At 52.6% G+C, this 26,969-nt stretch overlaps 4 protein-coding genes across 20 annotated transcripts in view; all 4 read right to left on the bottom strand.

Moving 5' to 3' along the window:
• LOC135114754 (longitudinals lacking protein, isoforms A/B/D/L-like) overlaps positions 1 to 26,969 on the bottom strand; it is a 54,835-nt gene that overhangs the window by 3,924 nt on the left and 23,942 nt on the right. For 2 of the 17 annotated variants that reach the window (XM_064030786.1, XM_064030791.1), the window contains exon 5: positions 9,324 to 10,192. In XM_064030786.1, the coding sequence (XP_063886856.1) occupies positions 9,710 to 10,192 (483 nt within the window). In that variant the 3' untranslated portion in view covers positions 9,324 to 9,709. The other 15 variants (XM_064030795.1, XM_064030802.1, XR_010275663.1 and 12 more) reach the window with 14 other exon arrangements.
• On the bottom strand, positions 16,625 to 17,647 carry LOC135114758 (Krueppel-like factor 16). Its single transcript, XM_064030809.1, has 2 exons — positions 17,507 to 17,647; positions 16,625 to 17,292 (listed from the first exon to the last, which is right to left on the bottom strand). Exon 2 carries the CDS (start codon positions 17,287 to 17,289, stop codon positions 16,777 to 16,779), a length of 513 nt encoding a protein of 170 aa, XP_063886879.1. The 5' UTR covers positions 17,290 to 17,292; positions 17,507 to 17,647; the 3' UTR covers positions 16,625 to 16,776.
• On the bottom strand, positions 19,203 to 20,737 carry LOC135115115 (zinc finger protein 467-like). The gene is made up of 3 exons (XM_064031615.1): positions 20,732 to 20,737; positions 20,173 to 20,553; positions 19,203 to 19,992 (listed from the first exon to the last, which is right to left on the bottom strand). Exons 1-3 carry the CDS (start codon positions 20,735 to 20,737, stop codon positions 19,711 to 19,713), a joined length of 669 nt encoding a protein of 222 aa, XP_063887685.1. The 3' UTR covers positions 19,203 to 19,710.
• Positions 23,298 to 24,266, bottom strand: LOC135114759 (zinc finger protein 865-like). The gene is made up of 2 exons (XM_064030810.1): positions 24,140 to 24,266; positions 23,298 to 23,975 (listed from the first exon to the last, which is right to left on the bottom strand). The coding sequence occupies exon 2, from the start codon at positions 23,937 to 23,939 to the stop codon at positions 23,502 to 23,504; it is 438 nt and encodes a 145-aa protein (XP_063886880.1). The 5' UTR covers positions 23,940 to 23,975; positions 24,140 to 24,266; the 3' UTR covers positions 23,298 to 23,501.

Here is a 26,969-nt window from a genome sequence, read left to right as displayed (position 1 = left end):
TCTTTGGGCACATTTTCATCTCTCACAGCTACACACAATGTTCCTATCACTATAAAATGCAAGGTTTGTCAGTGTTCTCAGCCCTATTAGCTGCACTGCTGCATTTTGACTCCTATGTCGTGGAAGGAGAGCAAGAGTCACAAAGGTACACTGCTACATTTCATACACTAAGTTTTCTGCACCAAAGTTCTGGTTACAAACATTCTTACTTGTATGTCACAAAGGAACAGTTTGAAGAGATTAATACTGTCTTTCTTTATAGCTGTTTCTTATCATTTCTAACATCTATTAAGTTACGGTATTCTTGTTAGTCTTCTATAAAAGTAACTATGGCCCCACAGGACTAGGAAAAGCTTCAGTAAAGATTAACTTCATTCACCAGCCAGTACCTCCTTGAGTAAGTTATTTATGTGGTGTCTTGCTTTACTGTGCATGCTAATCAGACTCCAGCATTCTTAGGGATGTGATGGTTTCTTTACCTTACATGCCCATCAGACCCTCAATATTCTTAGGGAGTTATGGTTTCTTTATATTGCATGCTTATGAGACCCCAGTACGAGTATTCTTAAGGACACGATGGTTTCTTTACTGTGCATGATTACCAAATCCCAATATTTTTTGGGAAGTGCCAGTTTCTTTACTGTACACACTTATCAAACCCCATTAATTCTTAAGGACTGATGGTTTCTTTACTTTGTATGCTTATCATACCCCAGTATTCTTAGGGAAGTGATGATTTTAGAGTAATCATGAAAACTAGTCTGCAAAACGTAATCATCAACTTTCAGGACACTCCTATATGCAGAAGGGATCTCAGTACAAGCTTGACATCCCTGTAAGCAACTAACATTAGCTGAATCAAGCCTGATCAAAGTTAATTTGTCTTAATTCAATCACACCTGCCCAAGTCTTAACTAATCTTAACCTAATGAAGCCTAAACTTATCAAGACCTAACATATTCAAGATTGCAGATAATTCTCAAGTCATTTTTCTAAAAACAACAGATTCCCATGATGGTTTAAGCTTAGATTGCAAGTAATGGTAGATGATAGTTAAGAGCATAATTTAGGAAGTAATGGCTGGTATGTGAAATAAATCTCTACCCAAAATTTTTCACATGACATTTGAATCACACCCACACATTACTCTATCTACATTTTTCATACTTAACTTGTACTGGCATCTAAAGTCTTGATTGTTTTGTTAGTACAGCTACACTTGTGGGGAAATGTGAGGCTCAACACAAGCATCCCTTCCCTCATTCTGATCCCCTAAGAAGAGAGTTAAATCCCCTTCAGCTCAAGTGATGATGCTGCTCTTAAGCATAGTAAAGATAACTAGATGCATGTACTGTGTTGAGTTTCTAGCATGGATGGGTTCTCTGAGGCATGGCGAGTCTTCTGGGAGGGCTGTGCTCCCGTGTGTCAGTGAGAGAGAGAGAGAGAGAGAGAGAGAGAGAGAGAGAGAGAGAGAGAGAGAGAGAGAGAGAGAGAGAGAGAGAGAGAGAGAGAGAGAGAGAGAGAGAGAGAGAGAGAGAGAGAGAGAGAGAGAGAGAGAGAGAGAGAGAGAGAGAGAGAGAGAGAGAGAGAGAGAGAGAGAGAGAGAGAGAGAGAGAGAGAGAGAGAGAGAGAGAGAGAGAGAGAGAGAGAGAGAGAGAGAGAGAGAGAGAGAGAGAGAGAGAGAGAGAGAGAGAGAGAGAGAGAGAGAGAGAGAGAGAGAGAGAGAGAGAGAGAGAGAGAGAGAGAGAGAGAGAGAGAGAGAGAGAGAGAGAGAGAGAGAGAGAGAGAGAGAGAGAGAGAGAGAGAGAGAGAGAGAGAAATACAAGGTAGAATCCCAGTCAGTCAAAGATTATACAAAGACTTTACATAACAGGTACTGAATGTAAATCAAGGAACTGTGACCTCATAACCCAGTGACCCTGCCAAGCCACTGTAAGCCAGATGAGGAGTGAGTTGAACCCCTTAATCAATGAGTGAGCCAACGGGAGCTTTTAAAAATAAGACACCTTTTAGATACATTTGTGGAGAGGGATGATAGGTGGATATATGTAAAGTTTTATACAGTAGCTCCCAAATATAGGTTATCTTGTGGCTTCTATTATGTTCTTGTGGTTTTAATGATTTTTCAAGCTGCACTGAACTCACACTAGCAAATGGAGAAATAAATAAATTAAAATAGCCTTTGTTTCTCCCCAATTGTTAAGTTCCTCCTAATGGCAATGTAAAAAGAACACAATGAACAAGTCTCCATAAACATAAAAATAAAGAAAAACTGCCTTTCTTTCTCCACAGTCTTAAGTCTTCTAATAACAACAGAAGGATGACAAAGAAAAAAGAGATTCCATAAATAAAGATATACAGAAAAGTTATTAATTTCCCTTGGCCAACTTGTGTCTCCTAATAAGTGGCACAGAAGGAAGACAATGAATGAAGAGGTCCTTATTGAGTGTAATGGTAAATTCTGGTTAGGTTATATTTATATGGAATTCTAAACACATATCTCTCCTCTGAGTATCTAAAGTGAGTGTTAGTGCAGAACTGTGACGGTATTTCCAATCTTTCTTCTCTTGATCTAAAATTAATGTTAATGAAGAGTTACACATATGTTTTCATCGGTCATTCAAATCTGAGAGCCTTATGAATGCTTGCAAACTGATTAACCTGAGCTGTAGAATAATGAAATACAGGTAAAATCTTACTTTTGTCACTGATATAGTACAAAATTCACCATAAGATCTGGGTAAGATTGAGGACATAAGCAATAGCTGCCCATGGCCTTAGTGCTCATCCAATTCAAACCACAGCCTATCAACTTATAACCAGACAGGTTAGTCACTGCAACATGGAGGCAAGAATCTACCCTACACAGTGAAACAGGTTCTGTAATAAAGAGTTTAGTAAACCCACAGTGAAAAATAGTAAAGATTTTAAACACTCTATTGATTTATAACCTGCCACATCAGCCAATACACCAGAGAGACACAAATGAAGCCTACACAATGAAGTAGAAATAGTCTTCATAATAAGTATATGGAGTTTAGTTGATCCATAGTGAGTACCAAAATTTATGTATATGAGTATAATGAGTACCAAAATTTATGTATATGTATGTATGCCTGTAAAACATGAACTCACAAGTCTTTTCAGCACTATTACAGGATGCATAATTTCGAAAACACACTTTTTGAGAAACGATATCCCAACATTTAACCTTGCGACACACCAAGATTCGAACACATCTCATTTTTTTTTCCTTCCAGCACATTCTACTGCAGTTTCTGAGATTTATCAAGAAGCTGGTGACTAGACACACAGTTCATCATATTGGTATACAATGATGAAAACTGGAAATAAACCGTATATTCTGTATCATGGTAACTTATTTTCTTACTTCATTAATGTAATACTTTAATTGGGAGAGCTTTATGAGATGACTGGAAGAGCTTAGAGGGCATTACTGGAAGAGCTTTCAGGGACATTACTGGAAGAGCTTAGGGGCAATACTGGTGATCTCTAGAGTATGAGAGCTTTGGGAGCACTAGGATTTTAAGGAGTTATGAGAGCTTCAGGCTGTTACATAAAGAGCTTTAGTGACACTGGAAGAACTTCAGAGCATTACTTAAAACTTTAGGGGCAAAACTGAGAGGTGGGAGAGCTTTAGGTACATTACTGAGCCTTTAGGAGTATTGTTGAGCTTCAAGAGTAGTTTGGCTTCATCAGTTAATTTCTTCGCCTACTGGTCTCAACTGGCTACCTCAGAACCAGTCACGCTGGGAATTATCACTAATCATGTGCAATTTGAGATCATGAGGACACCAGTGAAAGACTATGATGGACTAGCAACTAATGACGACTGATGAGTTAATGGTGGAGTGATCATTGTTAACTCGTGGTACTATTACAAAATATGAGGGATGTGACGCTTTCAACACTGTTTATCTACGCAGTTCGTTAATATTTTGATGTTTCGGTAAAAATAATGGACAGGCTACTTACTTCATTTTTTTTCTATTGTAAGTAACGCACGATGAATTTGTTTTTGTGGTAATATTTGAGTGTTTTCTCTAAGCAGTGAAGACGCACCAACACTCGCTAAAATGTAAACAATGCCGCGTGCTCCTGCCATGCGCTCGTAGTCAACTCTGTATGTAAACAAAAGCAAGTGGTGCTTCTTTCATCAAATATAACGTAATTTAATAACATCCTGATCTAGCAGACAAAATATAGTGAAGATGTGATTATTAAGTAATGTTATATTTAGTTCAGAATACCACGCGGTCTATTTGTTAACAGGCACTGGTGCAGGGCGGTACCACATGACCTATGACGTAACATGTGAGCTTCTGTACTGTAATGTTTCAGCGGTCTTTGATGATTGGATGGCATGGCTACTGTAATGCATCACAGATTCAGACTAGGCTACTTCTAAATACCAAATGAAGTTCTTAAGAAAATGAGCAGATATTTAGACATTTTCAAGACTCAAATACTTGTTCGAGTGTGTGTGTGTGTGTGTGTGTGTGGAGCTAATTGAGCGATGGGCGAGGCTATGGTTCGCCTGTGGTTGGAGGAGTGTGGGTGAGGGCAGCTAAGCAAAGTAGGAATGCTTGGCAAATGATGGTGGGTGACAAGGTTATGAAGGAGGAGGAGTGAGCGTGGTGGTGATGGTGTGACCTCTTCAACATGACCAAACTAACCTAAGAACACTACCTGTCGGGGAAGACACTGGCCCCCGGAAAGTAACAAAAACTTAACACATAGTCAGTTGGGTGCCGAGGACGAGCGCTCAGAAGGGCGGGCCGAGCGTCACAATCCCCGGGGGCTCGGTGAGGATGGCGTGCAGGGACTGGGACAAGTTGTGCTTCATCACGTGCCTCTTGAGGACGTCCTTGCGAGCGAAGGCCTTGGAACACACAGGGCAGGAGTAAGGGCGGTAGTTGGCTTGCGAGGCTAGATGGCGCTGCAGGTTGGAGCGATTACTGAAGGACTTGTCACAGCACCGGCACCGCAAGCTGAACCGCACCGTCTCACAGTCCTGCAACAAAACACTGCGTTACTGTCACTGCACCCCCTCCATCACTTGCCTTCCCTCTACCTGTACTTACTTCCCGCGGCATCCCACGGCCTGTCATTCATGCCAGTTAAGTTTACTTTATTTTGAAGGGAGAAAATAATGAAGTTGTCTTAATTTTTTCGTACAAATTAATTAAAGCAAAACAGGGAATCTTAAAATAATGGTTTTCACTCGTCACTTCATAAGAACCTTTCACTCTGCACTTTAGTTATTGATGTTCCTGGTAAATGAAAGCAGTAATGATTCATCAGCTTTTATTGATGAAAAACACAGTGGCGGCGAGACGCGGCCACCCCACAAGAAAACCCGCTGACGTGCCAAGATACGACGTGCAAAACTTAGATCAACACAAACAGGGCTGTGCAAAACTTATCTTACTGGAAATGTGATGAGAAGATATAAGATAAAACCTTTACCTACGTCCAATACTGTCGTTGTGCCTTAACGGAATATATTAATAGAATATAATTAATGATCACCTGCTAAGAGGGACAAACCTGAATCTCCACACGGGGCGGCGGAAACACGAGGCAGCAAGATGAAAAGTAAAACAGAGGTAGACAATCACTGAAAGCAACATGAGAAGTGACGGTGCACGAGTGAGGTAACAAACAGAGACATAACAACTGTGATCTGACACACTGCGTTCAGCATTCACTTTGATTATAAACCCACGTAAACACTTCATATAAATATAACTAGTGAAAGCCTATCATCATAGAAGCTAACTTCCTTTGGTCAAGTTGAGGTTACAAAACAATTGATCATCACTGAGGGGAGCAGTAAGTGGGGGGAGGAGAATGGGGGAGGGTCGGGAGGGGGCAGGGCTAATGCGGTCCCCCCAGCAAGAGAGGACCAAGATGGCGGGCCTCGCACCGCGCCTGATGGTACTTGAACTGGTCCTTGCGGTGGAAGGATTTGCCGCAGGCGGTGCAGCGGAGGCGGTGTGCGGTAGGGAGGTGGCCTTGGCAGTGGCGGATCATGGACTCAGGGTAGGAGAAGGTCTTGCCGCAGAGAGGGCACACCGTGTCCGAGCCGCACACCAGGCGCGCCACGCGACGCGGAGACACCCCCTGAACCAACAGCGTCTGCAACACACCCCAACCAGGTTAGTACCAGTCACCACCACCTCCTCCACCACCACCACCATCACCACCACCACCACCACCATGCGCCCACCTCCACCACAGGCCCCGAGCCTGAACTCCCGACACTATTAAAGCAGGTCAACAAATAAGGAACACATCACACTTTGGTGAGCCACAGCACAGGTTGAGGCGTGACGCGCACGACAGTTGCCGCCGCTCGTCACACTTGGTTCACGTCCACGGAGGGACTGGTCACGCAAGTAATACGGCAGCTGTCTGCTCGCTGCATAATACTGATTTGTTTCTTAATGCATAGATGCACATCAGTGCATAGTTATGTACAATGTGTAGGAATATATCGCTATCTTCAAAATACTGTACCACCTTTGTTCCTTGATCCCACAAGTGTTCTCTGGAAGCCTAAGTTAACAACACGTGGTCCCTTGATACACGGCTTTCTTTCTCCTTAAAGCTGACGGTAAATGCAGCGCCGACACGGAAGCCGGTGCCGTGCCTGGCGGCGGCGCTCCCGGTGCCTCAGGCCGGCAGCCAGCAGCGGCCACACACCCGCGGCGCCGCTCGGGGCTGGCCGCGTCCCCAGTGCACACACGCACACACAGCTCACGGCGCGTTACGCTCACAGAATCCAGGGGAGGCGTAGAGCAGGAAGACCATGATGCCGAACTAGAATGCTGTGTCATCCCAGGCGGTGGCAGGGGGGGCATGCGCGGCTTGCTGCTCGGCGGAGAGGTGCGGCTCCCGCGACACCCTGCCCCCGCGGCCCCCCGCAGGCGGGTGACGATGACGCAGCATGTGGTGATTTAAATTCGACCGATCGCCAGTCCGGTAGGGGCAATGAGGGCACGCAAAGGGCTTTTCCCCGGTGTGAGTTCGCAGGTGCGTAGCCAAGTAAGTGCGGGCGGTCACGTTGCCACACACCGGGCACGCCACGCGGCGTCCTGACCCCAGCTCACGTCCTGCCGCCCCACCAGACACCGCCCGCCCACCATCCAGAAAGGTCACGTCCTCCTGCGCGCTCCTGCTGAGTGCCGCCATGTACGCCCTCTGGAAAGAGCAAGAGTTTGAGGTGTGGCGGGGCTGGCGCGGGCAGGGCGACCCACACATACAACACTCGCACACGCCTCGACCAAGCTGCTTACCGTCAGGAACTCTGGGTCTGATAGGCCAGGCAGGCAGTCCCTTGGCGGGCTGAGTCCAGAGCAGGGAGGGAGGGACAGACTACCTTTCACAGTGCAGGAACCTCGTCAGTGATGTTGATGTGAACATTACAGAACCCAGGACAGCTGCACCACCCACCCCACCATCCCACCGCCCTACCACCCTCACCACCACTTCAGGGACGCCAGCGGTGCTTCAGGAAATGTAGTGGTGATGGTGATGACAAAGTAAAAGTTTCCGGGAATGACAGATGTTGTACAGCACATTCTTTATTCAACCGAAACACACACAGAGGAAGAAGAAATAGATATAAATAACAGGACAAAATAAACACCATTTTGAATGCACTTTCTAAGCACTGCATGACCTCTTCCAAACACAGAATAAAAACACCATAAACCCCTACAAAAACACAAGCGGGTGACCCCCAAACAGGACTAATGCAGATCCCTTCCCTCCTCCACCCCCCCCCCCAGCAGGAAGAAGTAACAGTAGTAGCAGTTGTAGTAGTAGTAGGAGTAACAGTAATAGCAGTATCGTTCATCACAACACGTTCTTCCTTACACCACAAAGCCCCGCGAGCAGCAGCCCCGGGTAGTAATATCAAGTCCACACAGTGATGATCGGGAATAATAATCCCTCTAGTCAAGCCTGGTTAATCCCATACGCAGGTAGAGTACAAAAAAGGACGGCACAATGAGGATTATTCAGGATTATATGCTTTTTGTTCATCACAGTCATACTCTTCTTGGCCCCGACCAACTCTTGTTACGGCTGTGTGTGTGTGTCTGTGTGTGTATGTGTGTGTGTGTGTGTGTGTGTGTGTGTGTGTGTGTGTGTGTGTGTGTGTGTGTGTGTGTGTGTACTGGAGTATTAATCTTTTTTTCTCTCTCCTACTGAGTGAATGTCAGGTAAATAGTTATAAAGTGTGTGCGAGGTATCTCTCTCTCTCTCTCTCTCTCTCTCTCTCTCTCTCTCTCTCTCTCTCTCTCTCTCTCTCTCTCTCTCTCTCTCGCTTGCTGTTCCTGTGTTGTTGTTGTTGTTGTTGTTGTTGTTGTTGTTGTTGTTGCTGTTGTCATAGTGTAGTGGTATTGGTTCATATGTCCCTCCATCCTCCTCACTTTCTTTCTATCATCACTACTTTTGTGTATTATTTGATTTGCACAACTTAGAAACTGTCCAAAAGCTGCGCTGCCTTGGAGAAGTGTACCCTTCCTTTGCTTTCGTGTGTGTCTGTGTGTGTGTGTGTGCGGGCGGCGGCGCGAGGGCGGGCTGGCTACATCTGCAGGGCGGGCTGGTCGGGGTGCACGCTGGTGTAGTGGCGCCGCAGGTTGGATCGGTCGCCGGTGCGGTAGCTACAATTCGGGCACCCGTACAACTTCTCCCCGGTGTGGGTGCGGATGTGGCGCTGCAGGTTCGCGCGGCTCACGCTGGAACCGCAGATGTGGCACTCGGTCCTGGGTGCAGTTCGGCGCAGGTCGTCCGCAGCCACCCGCATGGCCAGCCGCACGTCCTCCCACGCCCCCGCCCACGCCCGCAGCCCGCCACCACCACCTTCCACGCCCAGCAACATCTCAGAAAACAGGCCAGCCACACCCTGTAACACCAGAAACACAGTCTCACTCCTGCAGCCCCAGGCTAGGGAGATGAAAATTTGTGTAAGTCTGATAACATCTTTTCCTTTCGCCCCTAACACTGGTAATATCTTAATCCGTCCCCCCAAGACACCCCTTCCCTCCCTCACAGAACAAACGATGCCAAGGTGGCGGTAAGATGGATACAGGTAACTTCCGACTTCCCTCTTTCCCCTGCCCCAATTTTTTTTTTTTTTTTTTTTTACGTGTTAGAGTTTTGGATTAATTTCCCACAGTGAATCTTAAACTTTCCCACATTGGAATAAATAACATGACTTATTCATGTGTATCCTAATTAGCGTGCAGGTAGCGGCCCTCACAGGTGCAAGGATGAGTCACAGCCACATCTAAAACCAATATATGTCTCATATTTATTAATAAGCCATCACTGTACAAAGATAAAACCATTTCAAGATAACGAATGGCATGTGTTCTATCTGAATTCAAAAAAATAAATACAATCCTTTATATAGAAAGCTGTCCAAGCCATGCCACAAGAGGAAGGAAAGAACAGTGAAGAGTAATACAGTGTTCCTCCACGGACACCACCATGGACCAGTCACCAGCACTAACCACCACCATCGCCGACACGCACACACCTGAACAACCCCCGCATGCCCACACTCACCCACGCCCGCAACACAACTTCCTGAGGGTGGCAGGCAACGCACACCGCGGCGAGCCACAGCGCCACATTGAGCCACACGCGGATTACAATGCACGAGACGGGAACCTCACGCCGCGGAGTCCCGGGACGAGGTAGTGAGGCTGAGCTGTTCCGGGGGGTGAGGTGTCCTGACGTGGCGCGCCAGGTGGCTGCGATCCCCCGTGCGGAAGGGGCAGCGGGAGCACTTGAAGGGCTTCTCCCCAGTGTGGACCCTGATGTGCTTCTGCAGGTCGGCGGCGAAGGTGAAGCGCTTGCCGCACTGGCCGCAGGGGTGCTGAGGGTTGGAGGCCTGCCTGTGGTAGTCCAGGTGGCGCTTGAACCTCTGCTCGTTGGCCACCAGTTTGAAGCACAGGGGACACATCCACTCCTCTGCCCCGCCCCGGGGCTGCTCCATCGCCATGGCCACCAGGGGGATCGGGGAACCCACCTCCTCTTGTCCCCTGGTCCATGTTCTAGTACAGTAGTCCGCGCGGCGTCCTTCCTCCCCGCATACAGATAAATACGCGTATTGGCCTAGAGCCTGGGGGGTGAGCTGCCTTGCTCCGCCAGCCTGTAAGAAGACAAGACAAGCAGCTTATCAAGGGTGTTTGCAAGCCACGGGCCGCCCCGCGCACACCCTCGCCCTCCATTCACTCCACTCAGTCCACTCGTGTGTTACTACTGACGGCGACCGCTGCTCCGCGCTGCCCCCGCACGGCCTTACGGGGGCGGCGGAGGTGACGGGTGGTGCCTGCGGCGGTGCTTCACCAGACTGCTGCGGTCTGCGAACCTGAAGGGACAGTAATGGCACGTGTAGGGCCTCTCCCCAGTGTGCGTGCGCTCGTGCTTCTCCAGGTCTTTACGGTACGCGAAGGACTTGTGGCAGGTTTGGCAGGTGAACTGAGGGTTGGAGGCGCGGCGGCAATACTCGAGGTGGCTCCTGAACCTGCCGCGGTTGTGGAGGACACGGCCGCAGAGGGGGCACGACAGCACCTCCATCCCGTCAAGATAATACACGGGAGTTATGCCGCTCCCCTTTACCTCCCTCCCCGCGTCCAGCCTGACCACCCCAGCCTGAAACAAGAGGACACGCACCCTTATCAACTGTCTCCATGTTAGCCTGGTACAGCCACACACTCGCGCCTTCCCTCACTCACTAAGAATCACTCACGCCCCTCACCCGCCCCACACAACACTACTACAATACCTTCCCAGGGGCACACACACAGAGATCCCGGAGTCAAAAGCATAAAGGAAAAGCTACAGGACTTTAAGTGAGAGGAAGCAGCAGCAACAGCACCACCAACTCTCTGACAGGCACAAGAGGGTGAGAAACAACCGCCAACGCACAGGCCACGCTCGGTTACTGCTGGGGGTGCGGGAGTGTGTGTGTCTCCCGGGGCTGGTGTTGGAGCTGGTGGTGGTGGTGGTGATGGCGACGGACGTGCTTAGAGAGGCTTGAGCGATCCCCCGTTCGGAAAGGACAGACGGGACAGAGGAAGGGCTTTTCCCCCGTGTGAGTTCTGAGGTGTTTCTGGTAATCATAGCGGGTGGTGGAAGTCTTCCCGCACCAGCAGCAGCGGTAAGGTGAGTCTACCTGGCCGTGGAAGCGGTACTCACGCCGGGGGAGAGGAAGGAGGCCCTGTAACGAGAGAAAGTGAGCCTCTTTTGTAGCCTCCGAATTCTCCCTTCCATCACCATCACCACCACCACCACCACCATCACCATCACCAATCCACGGGCATCATCACCACATCAACCACACCAAATAGAGCACCAGTGCATTGTGGGCATCACTCATGTGCGTCAGTCTAGCAGCGCCCGCCATACCACCACCACCACCACCACCGTCACCACCACCCCAGACAAGCTTCCTTTCACGGCACAACACATCGAGGCAAAGAAAAAGGAGAAGGTTGCATTTTTTTTTTCTCAGTTGCTGGACGATACATACTTTTTATTAATATCGTTTACTTATCTTTATTCACCTATGTTTATTTTCTAAGGATAAGGAATGAGGCAAGAAGTGAAAGGACAACAGACTCACTTGTCATACCTTTATTCAAACAAAAAAAAAAACGAACTTGGTCCTACAAACAAACAAATCGTGCACAAAAAAAAATAATAAAATACGAACGTAAGGAAGACGATCAAATCAATTACACCAATCACAGCAGCAGTAACCAAACTCCCTCACCCCCCTCTCCCCTCTCCCTTAGCTCCCCTTGCCACACCCAGAGCCTCCCCTTTCCCCACCCCCTCCTCCTCCCATTCCAGTCCCAGCCAAGCCTACCAAACTCAAGCTGAAGTTACGCCCTTGACTTGCCTCTCTCCCCTCCTCCCTCTCTCCCTCTCCCAGTCAGCCACACCCTAGTCCCACTGTCTAGGCCTCTCCCCGCCCTGTCTAGGCCTCTCCCCACCCTGTCTACGCCTCTCCCTGTCCTATCTAGGTCTTGTCCCGCCCTGTCTACGCCTCTCCTCGCCCTAGTCTCCCTGTCTAGGCCTCTCCCCGCCTGTCTACGCCTCTCCAGTGATGTTAAGGCGGTGGCTGCTTGCCTCTATGCCTGTTGACAATGTGGCTCTTGAGGTTCCACTTGTAGGAGGCTCTGAAGGGGCAGTAAGGACATTGGTGCTCCTTCTCCGCCAGGTGGCACTTCAGATGGCGCTCATAGTAGTAACGCATGCCGAATTTTTTGTGACACACGGGGCATGACCAGATTTGGCAAGCACTGAGTCTGCGTGCCCAGGCCTGCCTCTCTGCCTCATTTATGCCTCCTACTCCTCCTCCTCCTGCTCCTCCTCCTCCTCCTCCTCCTCTTCCTGCTGCTGCTGGTGGTACTCCTGATGAGCCTAGTACATTTGTTCCTCCTCCTCCTGCTCCTCCTCCTGATAGTCCTAACACGTTCATACCTCCTCCTCCTCCTCCTCCTACTCCTGAACCTGACCCTCCTCCTCCTCCACTACCTGCTCCCACCTGCTCTAACACGCACATACTTCCTCCTCCTCCTCCTCCTCCTCCGCCCTCCGCAGGGAACACAGATGCCACCCACTGCAAAGAAATAACAGCATCTTAGCTACGGATCCTCACATGTCTCTTCTTCCACCACCAACACATCCACACCTCAGAACTCCAGCCACACCAACCCTCCACCCTCTATCCACTTCCCTCCCTCCCTCCCTCCCTCCCTCCAGCTGCGCCTATCATGCCTCCCCTAAGACCACCTTCCCGCCCCTCACAATGTAACTCTCGCCCACCCCCAAAGTAGATAATTATGAAGTAAAATCATTGCTACCAAAAACGAGCGAATAAACTACGAGAGATGTATCCGGTATCAACACCCGCATCCATATACACGGAATATCTACACGTTGCGATGTCTGGTGTCCGAATTCACTTTCAACTAATGGGTATCCGCATCCCGGGTATACTTGTACGTTAGCATATCCACATACGTATCCATAATCGACGCACCTCAGCCTTTCCATACATGATACATCTCAAGATTTTTTTATTTTTTTTTTTATATATATATTTAAAATCTGCTCCGTAAACTGTGACTACTAATACATCACTAGCTGCAATCATCACCAGAAAAATGCGAGTAATAATAATAATAATAATAATAATAATAATAATAATAATAATAATAATAATAATAATAATAATAATAATAATAAAATAATAATAACAACAACAACAATGGCGACACCGGTAGTGGCGGCAGAAGCGGAGTCTTGACTATAATGAGGAGTGAATCAAGCTTGTTCATGGTGTTTCTGGTATATATAGAGAGAAGAGTAGAAACCTCACCTTCACTACCTATACACACACACACACACACACACACACACGCACACACACACACACACACACACACACCGCCTTGAGTATCACCTCGCTACTAGTCATGGGTCGCCTGTTCACCAGTTTACCGGTCTGGTCAGCACTCCTAGTCCTCCCTACTCCCTCCCGGTGCCTCCAGGAGTCTATGGCACGTCAAGGGTTAAATTAATAATAAATAAATATAGCCATGCGTGCCCTCCTGCGCTGTCTTCTACGAGATAAACTCTTCTTGTATATCACGACTAGCCTGCTTCCCTTCCCCTCTACTCCCCTTCCCCTCTCCTCCCCTCCCCCACCACACAGCGCCACAGTCAGCGTCCCTCCCTCCCTCACCACCAGCCCCCGTCACTCACGCGTCGCCACAATTCAATCAATTCAACGTAAATACAGAACAAATGGCGTCACTGAGTCTTGGGTGACGCGTCTCGGCCGTCACATGAGCCTGGGATACAGCGACGCGTGTTTCTGTGCAGCCACACACGCCCGGCGGTAGCGGAGGACACGGCGCGGGACTCAGCCGATGAACCTGCTGTCGGGGTTGCCATTCCAGGGTGGCGGTTGGCTCCCGGCGGCGCTGGTGGAGGGCAGGTAAAGCTTGTGCACGGACTTGAGGTGCACGTTCAGATTGGAGCGCTGCGCTGAGCGGTACGAACACAGGTGACACAGGAACGGCTTCTCCCCGGTGTGAGTGCGCATGTGTTTCTCGAACTCTGAGCGAAAGAGCACCACGCGGCCACAGACGGGGCAGTTGAGAGGGTTGCTGGCTCGCCGCTGGGGTCGCGGCGGCGTCGCGGCCATTATGACGCTAACGAGCCCCGCGGGGTTCGGTGAGGAGATGGAAGCCAGGTCTGAGGAGGAGGAGGAGAGGCCTACCACCCCCAGGTTACTGGAGAGGGCGGCCAGGCTGGGGTAAGACTGCACGCCCAGGTACGGGTGGCCGTGACTGACACCCTGGCTGCCCCCCGCCTCGCCCTCCCCCGGCGCGCCGCCAACCCTCTCGCTGGGCTCCGACTTGACGCGTGCGGGCGGAGAACACGACTGGTCTCTCAGGAGGAGCTGCTCCAGCGGGGACACCTCCTGCAACGACAACACCAGGTGTCAGTGGCCGCCGGGTACCACCTCACCTCACGTGTTCTCTGTAAAATGCTGTGCTATGGCTTTGTCGCCCCACTCCCTCCCTGCTGTGTGTGTGTGTGTGTGTGTGTGTGTGTGTGTGTGTGTGTGTGTGTGTGTGTGTGTGTGTGTGTGTGTCGCCCGCCCCTCCTCCCACCATCCACACGACGCCTCCCTCTCCCTCTGCAGCTTGGAAAGAGTGCACGTAATTTCAGCGGCGTTCCCGCCCCTACAAGACACATCCCCAGCTGGCGCCTCCACCCACACGGGAATTACTGGGAAGCTGCAGGCAACCCTGATGTGGACACTTAAACTCGTCTCGATATCAAAAGTTTTATTTACATTCTGCAGCAAAACTATACACTAGTAAACGCACGAGACGCCGGCATGAGATGGACAGTCATCATCGCCTGACACAAGCCACTGGGTACTGAGATGGGTGAGTGCTGGACACTGGCTACCGAGGCGCCTCCTTGGTGAGGGCGGCCTCTTCCTACTGGGAGTGTGATGCGGGACCCGGGGCGTCTGCCGGGGCCTGGGGCAGAAGCGGCGGCGGGGAGATGGGCGGCAGGCCCGAGGCGGCGAGATGCGTGCGGTGGTGCAGCTTCATGTGGTACTTGACCTGCTTGGCCCTCTTGAAGGAGGCCGCGCACACGGGGCACGAGAAGGGCTTCTCCTCGCGGTGCACCACGTAGTGCTCCACCAGGTGATGCTTCAGCTTGAAGGCCTTGCCGCATACCGAGCACGTGTGGCGCCTCTCGCCCGCGCCCCGCAACCCGCCTCGCTCGCAGCGCCGCCCCCACGGAGAGCCCAGGTCCGACGGTACCGCCGCCGGCGACGCCGCGTGCTGCCAGTACGACACCGGGAGGACCATGGCCACCGACTCCAAGCCCCTACCACCACCACCATCACCACCACCACCACCACGCCTCGCCACGTTCATCTGAAACACACACACAGGCGCCAGTTAGGTGCGACCACCACCACAACCATCACCACCACCACCATGACAGCCGTCACCACCACCACCACAACCATCACCATCACCACCACCAACACCGCATCCACACCCACCAGCATCACTCAGTTATGATTAATCTCAAAACTTGAGAAAGAAAGAAGGAACTAACAGCAATACAAACTTTGGTTTCTGAAGTGTTGAGCGCAAAACGCCGCACAGCGCCCCTCCCTCCCCTGCTCCGGAAGACTCGCGGCACACCTCGGGGAAGGACAAGCAGCACACCCACACACCATCAATACCCCATCCTGTCTCCCACCACAAGCCCATGCACGCCTTTTCCTTCCCACAGCCACGCTGCATGCTCAGTTTCAGCGACTACCGCGCCCCACTTCCACTCCTGACGGTCCACCTCATTTCGGCGTCTGCTAGGCTGCGTGCGTCACCAGCAAGTGATAACAAGACACGCAACACATCCACCCCACCAGACACAACGCTGAAGGGATTTCTGTCCGTGAATAAATAGTAGCAAGCCAACCCACCACACAACGCTGAATGTCACGGCCCGGAGCACCCTCTACGGCCTGTAATCACTTTCAGCATCCTGAGGGAGCGCGCCTTAGTCCTGCTGGTGCACCACCGCGTGAGCCTTGAGGGTGCGAGCGCGGGAGAAGCTTTTATCACTCTGGGGACACACGAATGGCTTCTCGCCCGTGTGCAGCAAGTAATGCTCCTGCACGTGGGCCTTCTTCTTAAAGGACTTGCCGCACGCGCTGCACATATAGGGGCGGGAGCTGGACATGTCGGCCGTCCAATGCGTCCAATCCACGCATCCATAGGGTAGAGGGTCTGTATTCCCCCTGCAAAGACCGTAACACCTTACCATTACACCCTGCTGCCTGGACTTCCTCTCCCTGTACACTCACCGACACCCACTCATCACCCTCCACCCTTTCTCTCCGTCTCAGTCACCGCCACTGCCCACACTGTCCTGCCAACTCCGCCGCATTGCCCTCATCACCCAGCCTTACTAAGGGCCTTCCTGCCTCTCGCTGTTTCTCAACATGAGGTCAAAATGAGAAGCAGTCTGTATAACACACGTTTATTATGCGATAAATTCCGTCAGAACAAGTAAAAAATACAGTACAGAAACATTCTTTCCATTTGCGTGTGCGCCCCTGATGCCCCGCGAAGGGGGCGAGGCGTGTGGAGGCCTCATGCCCTGCCTTGAGGAAGGGCGCTAGGCTGCGTGCAGGTGATGGAGGTACTGCTGCTGCTGCTGTTGTTGCTGCTGCTGTTGGTGGCTGCGGGTGTGAGTGTTGAGGTTTGTCTTCTTGGCAAAACTCTTGCCGCACACCGCGCACACGTAGGGCCGCTCTCCAGTATGCGTCCGCTCATGCTCCACCAGGTGGTCCTTCCTCTTGAACCGCTTGGCGCAGAACCGACACGCAAAGGGGCGGCACTGGTAGAGAAGGGAGCCCGGCACCGCGGGCTGCTCCCCCGCCGCGCTGACCCCCGAGCCCCGGGTGGGGGCGGCGGGGCCGGGGGAGCGTGGTTCTCCGGGCAGCGGGTCCCCCACGGCATCATTGAGGCAATACTCAAAGATGTCAAGCTCGGGCGCCACCGTGCCTCCCCCGCCACTGGCCGATGCGGGGGGCTGCGGCGGGGGCGGTGGCGGCCTGCGGGTGAACGTGGCGGCCCCCTGGCCCGCGCCGCCGCCCGCATCACCCAAGTCCCCAAGTATTAACCGCATCGTCTGTAACGACACACAAAGACAATGTCAGGCCTTCTCTTACACGGAGAGGTGGAGCAACAGCCCGCCACACCACTAGCTAGTCACACTCAACTGGGGAGGGGGGGGTCACTGCGGGTGGGGGAAGGTGGTGGGTGTCATGATGGGAGGGGTGGAGGGGGAGGGGGGCAGGAGGTGGAGCCGCATGTGTAGGGTGAGCGCCTCTCTGTTAGCGAACCTCTGATTGCACGTGAGGCACACGGGCGTCGTGCACTTGGCCGCCCGCTCGTGCTGCCGCAGGTGCTGCCGCTGGACGAACGAGCGGCCGCAGTTACGGCAGGAGAAGGGGCGCTCCCCTGTGTGCAGGCGCAGGTGGTCCCGCAGGTGGCTGGTGTTGAGGAACCGCTTGCCGCACACCGAACACTGGTGGGGCCGTCGGATATCATACGACCCGCGCTGGTACGTCCGCCCACCCTCCACGCCCATGAGCGCTGCGTCCGGCCCCGCCCGCCCCTGCAACAGACACCACCACGTAAGACATTCCTCTGTCTCGCCACTCGCACATCCACCCTGCCCAGCCTGCCCCACGCCCACGAACACCCCCACACCCACACGACGCGGCCACCCGGTGCCCCACGCGAGGCCTCAGCCTTGAGACATCCCTCCTGCTGGCCCCCAACCCCCTGACACCCGCCACGCACCCCAGGCAGGCAGGCCGGAGCCAAGGTTGCGCCATCCAGCCAAGCCGCCCCCTCCCCCGACCCCGCTACGCCCCAAGCAGTGCGGAGCGTCAAGTCTCGTCGCGCCCTAACCGTGCCGTCTCGCCTGTTTATAGAAGCGTCCTGGCCTGTCACTGAGTGCCTGTCTACATGGCACCATGACTCGAGTTTCGTCTAGGCCCGGCCGCCCGCCCGCCAGCCCCGTTCCCTTCCCTCCTACCCCAGATAGGAGCGGAGAACAAAACACCTGTGGAACTGTTTTGCTTTCGTTAAGATACTGATACTGAGATTGGTTTTCCAGTGCCATGAGAGAGAGAGAGAGAGAGAGAAAGAGAGAGAGAGAGAGAGAGAGAGAGAGAGAGAGAGAGAGAGAGAGAGAGAGAGAGAGAGAGAGAGAGAGAGAGAGAGAGAGAGAGAGAGAGAAAGGGGGGAGGGTTCATGCATGCTGCCATGCTGAGATTTGGTGTCGTACAGCTTTCCACACACACACACACACACACACACACACACACACTGCACATCACGCTGACCTTTAGAGTGACCTACGTGCTGCTGTCATGTGCTGTCTATCTATCAGTGATGCAGCCGCCACGCCCTCTCTCTCTCTCTCTCTCTCTCTCTCTCTCTCTCTCTCTCTCTCTCTCTCTCAACGCTCTTTAAGAGTGCTGCATACTCCTTGGGGAGGTAAGCGTGGTCCTCTTCAAGCTATTTTCACTCCTAGCAGCATTAAATTATTAGAGTGAGGGAAGAGGGGACGGTAAGGTCCATCTCTGCACATTATTTTCAGTCTTCAGAAGCGTAACGTATTTTTAGATAGGCTGAGAGAGAGGGAGTCACTCTTCACACACTCACTCATTCAGTCACACACACACACACACACACACACACACGGTTTTAACTTTTTTTTTTTTTTTGCAGCATGTTCAGTTCACGTGCGAGTCGCGATTAGATCAGTCCTCCCGTCCACCTGTTTACCTGTGCTTGTTTGTGTTTACTTCAGGTGTGTCTCCTCACCCGTTCAACTCCATCTTTATAATTAGAGCTTACTGTAAGAATGTGCTTTGATTTTCTTGTCATTGCCACCTTTATTATTAGGGTACATTTCAGTGATGTACTTTTCATTCATGTCTGTTTCCACTGGCAAGCACTCCTAACTCCTAACCAGCACTCAATTCAGGTAAGTCAGGGTGCAGAGGGATAGGAAGGAAATATATAATCATTTCAAAGTTTATTTCAAGTAAACAAATAACCAAACTTCCTCTATAATTTAAATTCAACTTGACATAAGCAATTCTCAGGTCAACGGAACATTAGCGACAGAAGTACAGCGGCGCGTCATGTTTAAAAAGGAAAGACATCTGGGGAAACGGAAGACGAACGAAACACTGGAGTGATGATGAAGGTTTGGCAACACTGCGAGGGGGTGAGCGTGTTCCTGACTCCCACGCACTCCCCTCAGGTGGCCCGGTGTTCCCACACAGAGAAAAGAAATAAAAACAAACGGGAAAAAAGCCGACAATAAAAATAAAGAAAAAAAAAAAAAAACGGCTCATGACCGGGGTTCCCATTTTTCTTTGACCCAACACAGGAGCGGCACAGCGCAGAGGTGACAGCTGCCCTCACACCGGGAAGGAAGAACAGAAGTGAAAGCACCAAAATATCCAAGCACAAATCCCACGCTTGTGGCTTGACCTCGTGTTCCGGGAGAGGCCGCGGGGGCCAGTCAGATTTTGGGTTGGTAAGGGGCCACGCTCTGCGGAGGGTGAGGGCCAGCCAGAAGCTGAGAGGGGCACTTGATCCTGTGGCGGCCCAGGGCCATGCGGTGCTTGAAGGCATGGCCACACAGGCTGCACTTGTAGGGCCGCTCCCCTGTGTGGATGCGGAGGTGCTGCTTGAGGGAGTCTTGGCGCGTGAAGGAGCGACCACAGTGCGGGCAGGTCGGGGCGGCCGGCACCACCGCCTCCCCCACAACACATCCCCGACCCGCAGCCGCCCACCACCACGCCTGCAACACAGAACCCTCATCAGCAGCGCCTCCACACTCCACCTCACACCCACCACCACCACCACCACCACCACCACTACCACCACCATCACCAAAACCACCACCACCACCACAAGCCACGCATTTCAGCCAGAGAGCATGGGAGGGTCGCGAGCAGCCCAGCCTTGGGTCGCGGCACTAGTTAGCGGCCACGCAGCCCCTAAGGCGGTGGTAGTGGAGGGCCCATCGCTGGGAGAAGGAAGACCCGCAGCGGTGACACACGTAGGGACGTTCGCCCGTGTGGTTCCTCTGGTGCTGACTCAAGTTGTCCCGCCGCTTGTAGCTCCGACCACACACGTTACATACGAACCTCCGCTCCCCGCCACTTCCCGCCGCTACCACCCAACCCTGGCGGCTACCTCCACCCACCCACGGCCCGCCCTCACCCACCTGCGACCACCCACACGCCGCGACCCCCCCGACCACTCTGCAACAGATAAGAGGTGGAACGTTACTCCTCCGCGCGGCAACCAGGACACCCACCCACCGGGGCCCCCCATAGGACGGCCGAGGCGGGGGGCCCTACGAGGAGGCGAGAGGGAGGGGTCACTCCTCATCCACACAGCCTCCACTCCCCCTACCTCGAACGGCTCCTTCACACCCCGGCCCTGCGTCCCTTCCCCTCTGTTCCCCTCAACACAGACACCACAAACTAATAATACTGAATACAAAAAGTGAGCGCGTAATTCTCTTGCTCTACACACATGTTCGGGATCTTTGGTTCTGTTATCTGAAGTCTTTTCAGTTATCTGGAAGTCTCCTTAACACCGAGACAGAGATTCGCACAGTCCTCCCATTCGTGGGTCTCGCCGGGACTCAGGGCAACGCCCCCCTGCCCTGAATGGGCGGGCAGGAGGCGCGCCCTGATCCACTACGTCCACTACAAGACCTACACATCAACACTCACACAACGACAGCTAGACAGGTATGTGTTGGCCGCCGGGGTGCTGGCGGGGCCGGAACGGCGGGGCGCGGCTGGACTATCTGTGGTGGTCCTCGCGGCAGGCGTTTAGCTTGTGGTAGTGCAGGCCGCTCTGCTGGGCGAACTTGGCGCCACAGCGCGGGCACCCGTACGGCTTCTCACCCGTGTGCAGACGCTCGTGCTGGCGCCGGTGGTCGGAGCGCTTGAAGCGGCGCCCACAGTAGGTGCAAGCATAAGGGCGAGGGTCGGGCAGCGCCTGCTGGTGGTGGTGCTGCTGCTGAGGCATGGCCGCCGCCCGGACCGTCAGGCAAGACCCCCCTGTCAGCCACAGATGCGACGGCACCTTCGCCGCCATCCTACCCAAGCCACCACCACCACCACCACCACCAGCCTGTAACACATGGCAAAGCCTCGTCACACACCCTCGTTCTCCTCACCTTAACCTAGTACCTAGTTACAACAGTCATTATCACAAGGCAGGGAGGGGGGAAAGGGGGAGGATAACAAGAGCAACACTCAAAAGTCAACAGTAACAAAGCGGGAATTTATGGGTTCACTACACGTGTTAGACCGCGGCGGCGGCGATGTCCTCCCTGCCCGCCCGTCCCCTCTAGCTGCTCCGCCGCGCTCTAACTTTCCTCCACGCCCTCAGAGCACCACCCCCCGCATGACACCCGCGGGGTGCTAGCGGCAGATGCTCAGGTGATACATGAGCGGACTCTTCTGGTTGAAGCCTCGGCCGCACCGCTCACACCGGTACGGCTTCTCGCCCGTGTGGATGCGGACGTGCTGCGTCAGGTGGTCCTTCCTGCGAAACTGCTTAGTGCAGTAGGGGCAGCAGTGGTGCTTCGGGGCGGATGGGTCCGCCCCGCCCCGGCCCCGCATGGGAATGGGCGCCCCCATCAACCACGCCGCCACCACGCCCTCCGCGGGCCGCTCACTCACCTCCCAGCCCTGGGGACAAGAAAGCCCACCTTCACTTTACAGAACAGTCTCGCGAGGATCAAGACGCCCTCTCAGAATAAAGTCCTCAGTGTTATGCAATAATTATAGTGTTTCCACTCAAAATTTTTCATCCTCTTTCTGCCTCTCCACAAGATTGTAATACTTGCTGGTAACCAGTCACGTTACCATCCAGTTAACCAGCTGGTGAGGGGTCAGCGCCCCTAGCTCAAGTATGGGTGACAGAGGGATGGGTGGAGAGATCCCCGCCCACCCCTAGTGCAGATTCCGCGGAGTTTGTAAGGGAGACGAAGGCGTTCATGACCTCCGAAGGAATACCGGCGCAAGACATGCTGGAGGACGCCCCCGACATGCCGTGCGGGCTCAAGTCGGGAAGCAGCCCGCCGCCCATCCCGCCCATGCCAACATCCATCCCAGGCTGGTGTGTCGCCTTGGGCGGCACTCCGCACGCCATGGGGGAGGCCACGCTGGGGGCCTCGGGAGTGCCTGGGGTGCCGGGGGTGCTTGGGTGAGGCCCGCACAACTTTTTCTTCATGTGGTAGTGGTAGCTGCTCTGCTGCGTGAAGGTCTTCCCGCACAGGTTACAAGCAAAGGGCCGCTCTCCGGTGTGAATGCGGCTGTGCTGTTTGAGGTGATGGTTAAGCTTGAAGCGTTTGCCGCAAATGTGACAAGCGTAGGGGCGGAAGGGGTCGCCGGTGGGTGTGGTGGAGGGTGCGGGCAGCGAGCCAAAGCCGAGCGACGAGTGCAGGTTGGTAAGGGAGTCAAACAACACGCTCTGCAACAGAAAAGGGCACTGCTTAGAACCTGCCCACACCTGCTGCTGCTACACCCAACACTCCTGCTAACCTGCAACACCTGCCCTGACATATAGTCCCGCGTCGCGCTGCCAAACCTGCCCTTCACCTTGGCACTGCCCGGCCAATCACGCCGCTCCCTGCTCACGCCTAACGACACCTGCAACCAGGAGGACCAAACAAGCGGAACATTTCCTCGGACACCGCTCCGACACCGCCGCCGCCGGCCCCACCACTGTCTTTATATATATATATATATATATATATATATATATATATATATATATATATATATATATATATATATATATATATATATATATATATATATATATATATGATAAAAAAAATTGAGAGAGAAACAAAGCAGCCACTCTCCCACGCCGCTCCCCAAAGCATCCCTCCAGCACCTCACCTCCCTGAGGCGTCTCGTCCCGTCGCGGGAAGCATCAGTGCTGCAGTAACAGGTGCAAAGCTTGGCGTGTTAGTTGTAAGGCACACAATGCCGCCCCGCCAGCCGCCCCCCACACGCAGCCAGCCACACCCTCAGACACCCTCCTCCACGGGGTACCAGTAAAACCTCCGTGTTCTTCACTTCACTTTATTCAGCAGGTGCTCCCTGGCCGGGACTGAGGGCCAGAGGACCCTCCAGTACAAAGAAATACAAAGTCTATTCACGCTGCCGCGAAAACTTACACATTAATGACTCAATAAAGCTGCCTTAAATACCAAGACAATCATTACGAAATAATATCTGGACGCTGTCACCGACACGCGGCCCCTCCCTGGCCTCACTGATCTAAGGCGTAGAGGGCGTTGGGGGGGTCCGCGTGCTTCCTCTCCAAGTGGTGCTTCAGGATGTGCATGCGGCTGAAGGCCTGGCCGCACAGCGTGCACACGTACTTCTCCCCGGTGTGGATCCGCTCGTGGTTCTGCAGGTGCTGCTTCTTCTTGAACCGCGCTTCACAGAAGTGGCAGGGGTAGGGCCTCTCCACGCTGTCGTCCAGCCGCGGGCCTCCCGCCACGGCACCCATGGGGGTCACGGGTGCGTGGGTCTTCCTGTCGTTGCGGTTCGAAGCAGCAGCAGCGTCCAGCAGGGCATGGTAGGACATGCCGCCGGCAGTCACCGCTGCTGCCGCCGAGGACGAGTCCATTCTCAGTAAGTTTTGGGTCACGTGGGAGCCGAGCCCCAGCAGGGGCTGGGCTGACAGTTCCGGGTTTGGCTTCATGCCACGCCTGCCGCCGAGGAGGGCGTCCCCACAGCTCTGCAAGAGACCGACACCCGTACTTTAGTCTCGAGGGGGAGCAGCTCCGGGCGGCCGCCGGGATGCCTCGCTTCCCTCACACAGACTCTATGCAAGACAATACTGCTGCCTCACGCCCCCACGTGGACAAATTAGTCACCAACAAGACCAACAATAAGCCACACCCAGACAGCCGAACTTGAGCCGCTCAGTAGTACGGCCCGCGGGGCGTGCGGGCGCCGCTCCTCCACCTGTGGCAGACGCTGCCGGCCCAAGCAGGGGGGCGGGGGCAGGGAAAGCCGGGGGAGGGCTCCCCACACACATCACACTTGTCACCAGATGAACGTCTCGCCCCACATCGCCTCCGCGCCCTAAGACGAGGCCGCGCCCTGATCGCGGCGGCGCCATCCCCTCCCGCAGCCTGCAAGTGATGTGATCAGCTCTGACGCCGCCCGCCACTGTCTCGCCACACACAAGTGCGAACCAGCACAACTTTTGACACTTTCCTTCTTTTATATATATATATATATATATATATATATATATATATATATATATATATATATATATATATATATATATATATATATATATATATATATATAGAAAAAAAGTCCCCTGAACCCACCTCCCGGATCACGGCAGCCCTGCCGGGCGTAAGGATATAAAACCTGAGAGCATGTTTCCTGTTTATTTCCATACAGTCATGTAAACTCGAGCCACAACGCCACGGAGCCAGTGCGTGCCTTTTTCCACTCAACCTTCCATCTCTTCTGGTCATTGGTGGATTAACGTATTGACATGTAAAAGCTTCCATATGCAGGGCAGTGGTCGACTTATGGGAAAAGGATCAACTAAAACAATTCACGCCTTACGGTGATGACCCCCCTGCCCTCCTCTCTCTCTCTCTCTCTCTCTCTCTCTCTCTCTCTCTCTCTCTCTCTCTCTCTCTCTCTATATATATATATATATATATATATATATATATATATATATAGAGAGAGAGAGAGAGAGAGAGAGAGAGAGAGAGAGAGAGAGAGAGAGAGAGAGAGAGAGAGAGAGAGAGACCCCTTTCTTTCCTTCTCCACCCTCCAAGTTATGAAAACATGAGTGTGCCTAACACCCCCCAGTCCCTACCCTTCCATTATAAGCCTAATTAAATCCGTTGTCACTTTCCTGCCGACAGCAGGTGAGACAGACAGGTGTGTGGTGGCGGGTGTAGGCGTGTCTTTGGCAAGTATGAAAAATAGATGGCAGACAAAAGTTATACTAAAATACTCGTCTGTCTTTTTTTATTTATCTTTTTATTTATATGTATATTTTCATCTATCTACAAGTCTCTCTCTCTCTCTCTCTCTCTCTCTCTCTCTCTCTCTCTCTCTCTCTCTCTCTCTCTCTCTCTCTCTCTCTCTCTCTCTCTCTCTCTCTATCTCTTGTTCTCCCCCCATCCCATCTTCCTATTTCTCTTCCTCCTCCCCCCTCCTTATCTTCCATACTAGGAAAATATGAGTGCGATCTCCCGCCACCCGTCCACACTACCTTGCCACTCAGTTAAAAATCTAATAAGAAAGAAAGAAAGAAAACGAAAAGAAAAACAATAACAAAAGGAGGCAATTTTTTTTTTTCCACGTTTTGTACTGCCTTACAACTTAAACGATAAAATGACAATGACAGTAGTAGTGTTTGTAGATGTAGTGACGATGATGATATGGGTTGTGATGGTGGTGGAGGAAGCAAGGAGAGGCTTAAGTACTTCACACCTTTCAGGCATAAACCTACGCCTCTCTCTCTCTCTCTCTCTCTCTCTCTCTCTCTCTCTCTCTCTCTCTCTCTCTCTCTCTCTCTCTCTCTCTCTCTCTAATAGCGTAGAATAGTCACTCAGCCTTATAGTAAGGCTCTCAAGGTCTACTGTTGTTTGTATTTATTTACATTCTTTCATAGCGGGGAGGGTGGAGAAAAAAAAAAGAAATGGAGGGGAGAGAAAGAGGGGGAGGAGTAAGAAAAGGAAGCAAGAGTAGAAGAATAAGAGAGAGAGAGAGAGAGAGAGAGAGAGAGAGAGAGAGAGAGAGAGAGAGAGAGAGAGAGAGAGAGAGAGAGAGAGAGAGAGAGAGAGAGAGAGAGAGAGAGAGAGAGAGAGAGAGAGTCGAAAGGTGGGAATTGTTTGTGTATCTCCTTCCGCCCTTCATATGGAACCTTTTACATGCCGGTAAGTTAATCCACCAAGGATCAGAAGAGGTGGAAGACTGCGTGGAAAAAAAAGGCACGCACTGGCTCAAAGACTATGTGGCTCGAGTTTATGTACAAGCAAAGATGCCACAAAGAGCGACTCTGAGAACGATAACCCTAAAGGCCTGCGTCACCCTCCCCTCCTACCCCACCCACTGAGAGGCTCCACACCCCGCCGACTGTGACCCGTTACTTAGCCATTGTTCTGCCACTACCGTCCCTCCCCTTGTGTGTGTGTGTGTGTGTGTATGTGTGTGTGTAATGAAACACGAGGTCAGCTTCACCGGGCACACACAAACTCGTTGCCTCGTGCGGGGAGGACGACCTACACACTACTTATGGAGGACCACCTTCTGGCAGACCCTCATCCTCACGTGCTTGAGGAGTGAGCTGCGCTGCGTGAAGGTCTTCCCGCAGGAGCGACACGCGTAGGGCCGCGACCCCATGTGGATGCGGACGTGTTCCTGCAGGGTGTAGCGACGCTTGAACCTGAGGGGGCAATAAGGGCAAGGGAAAGGCCGCTCCTCCGTACCAACTTGCATGCCCGCCCTTGACTCACACCAGCCCAGTCCATAGCCACCACCACCACCCGCACCACCTACACCTACACCGCCCTCTACCGCCCACCCGCCACCACCACCAACGCCGCCACCTGCACCACCACCACCCTCAGCCATGGTGGTCACTAACACCCTCATCCTATGTGACAAGCTGCCCTCAGGTGCTCGTCCCACACTATCTTGGAAAGGTGGTAAGGCCAAAATGTCCTTGGCTTGCACCAGAGCGCCC

Source organism: Scylla paramamosain, chromosome 28, assembly GCF_035594125.1.
Source record: "Scylla paramamosain isolate STU-SP2022 chromosome 28, ASM3559412v1, whole genome shotgun sequence".
NCBI lineage: Eukaryota > Metazoa > Arthropoda > Malacostraca > Decapoda > Portunidae > Scylla > Scylla paramamosain.
The sequence above is the reverse complement of the archived record's forward strand: the minus strand, read 5'-3'. Positions and strand labels throughout refer to the sequence as shown.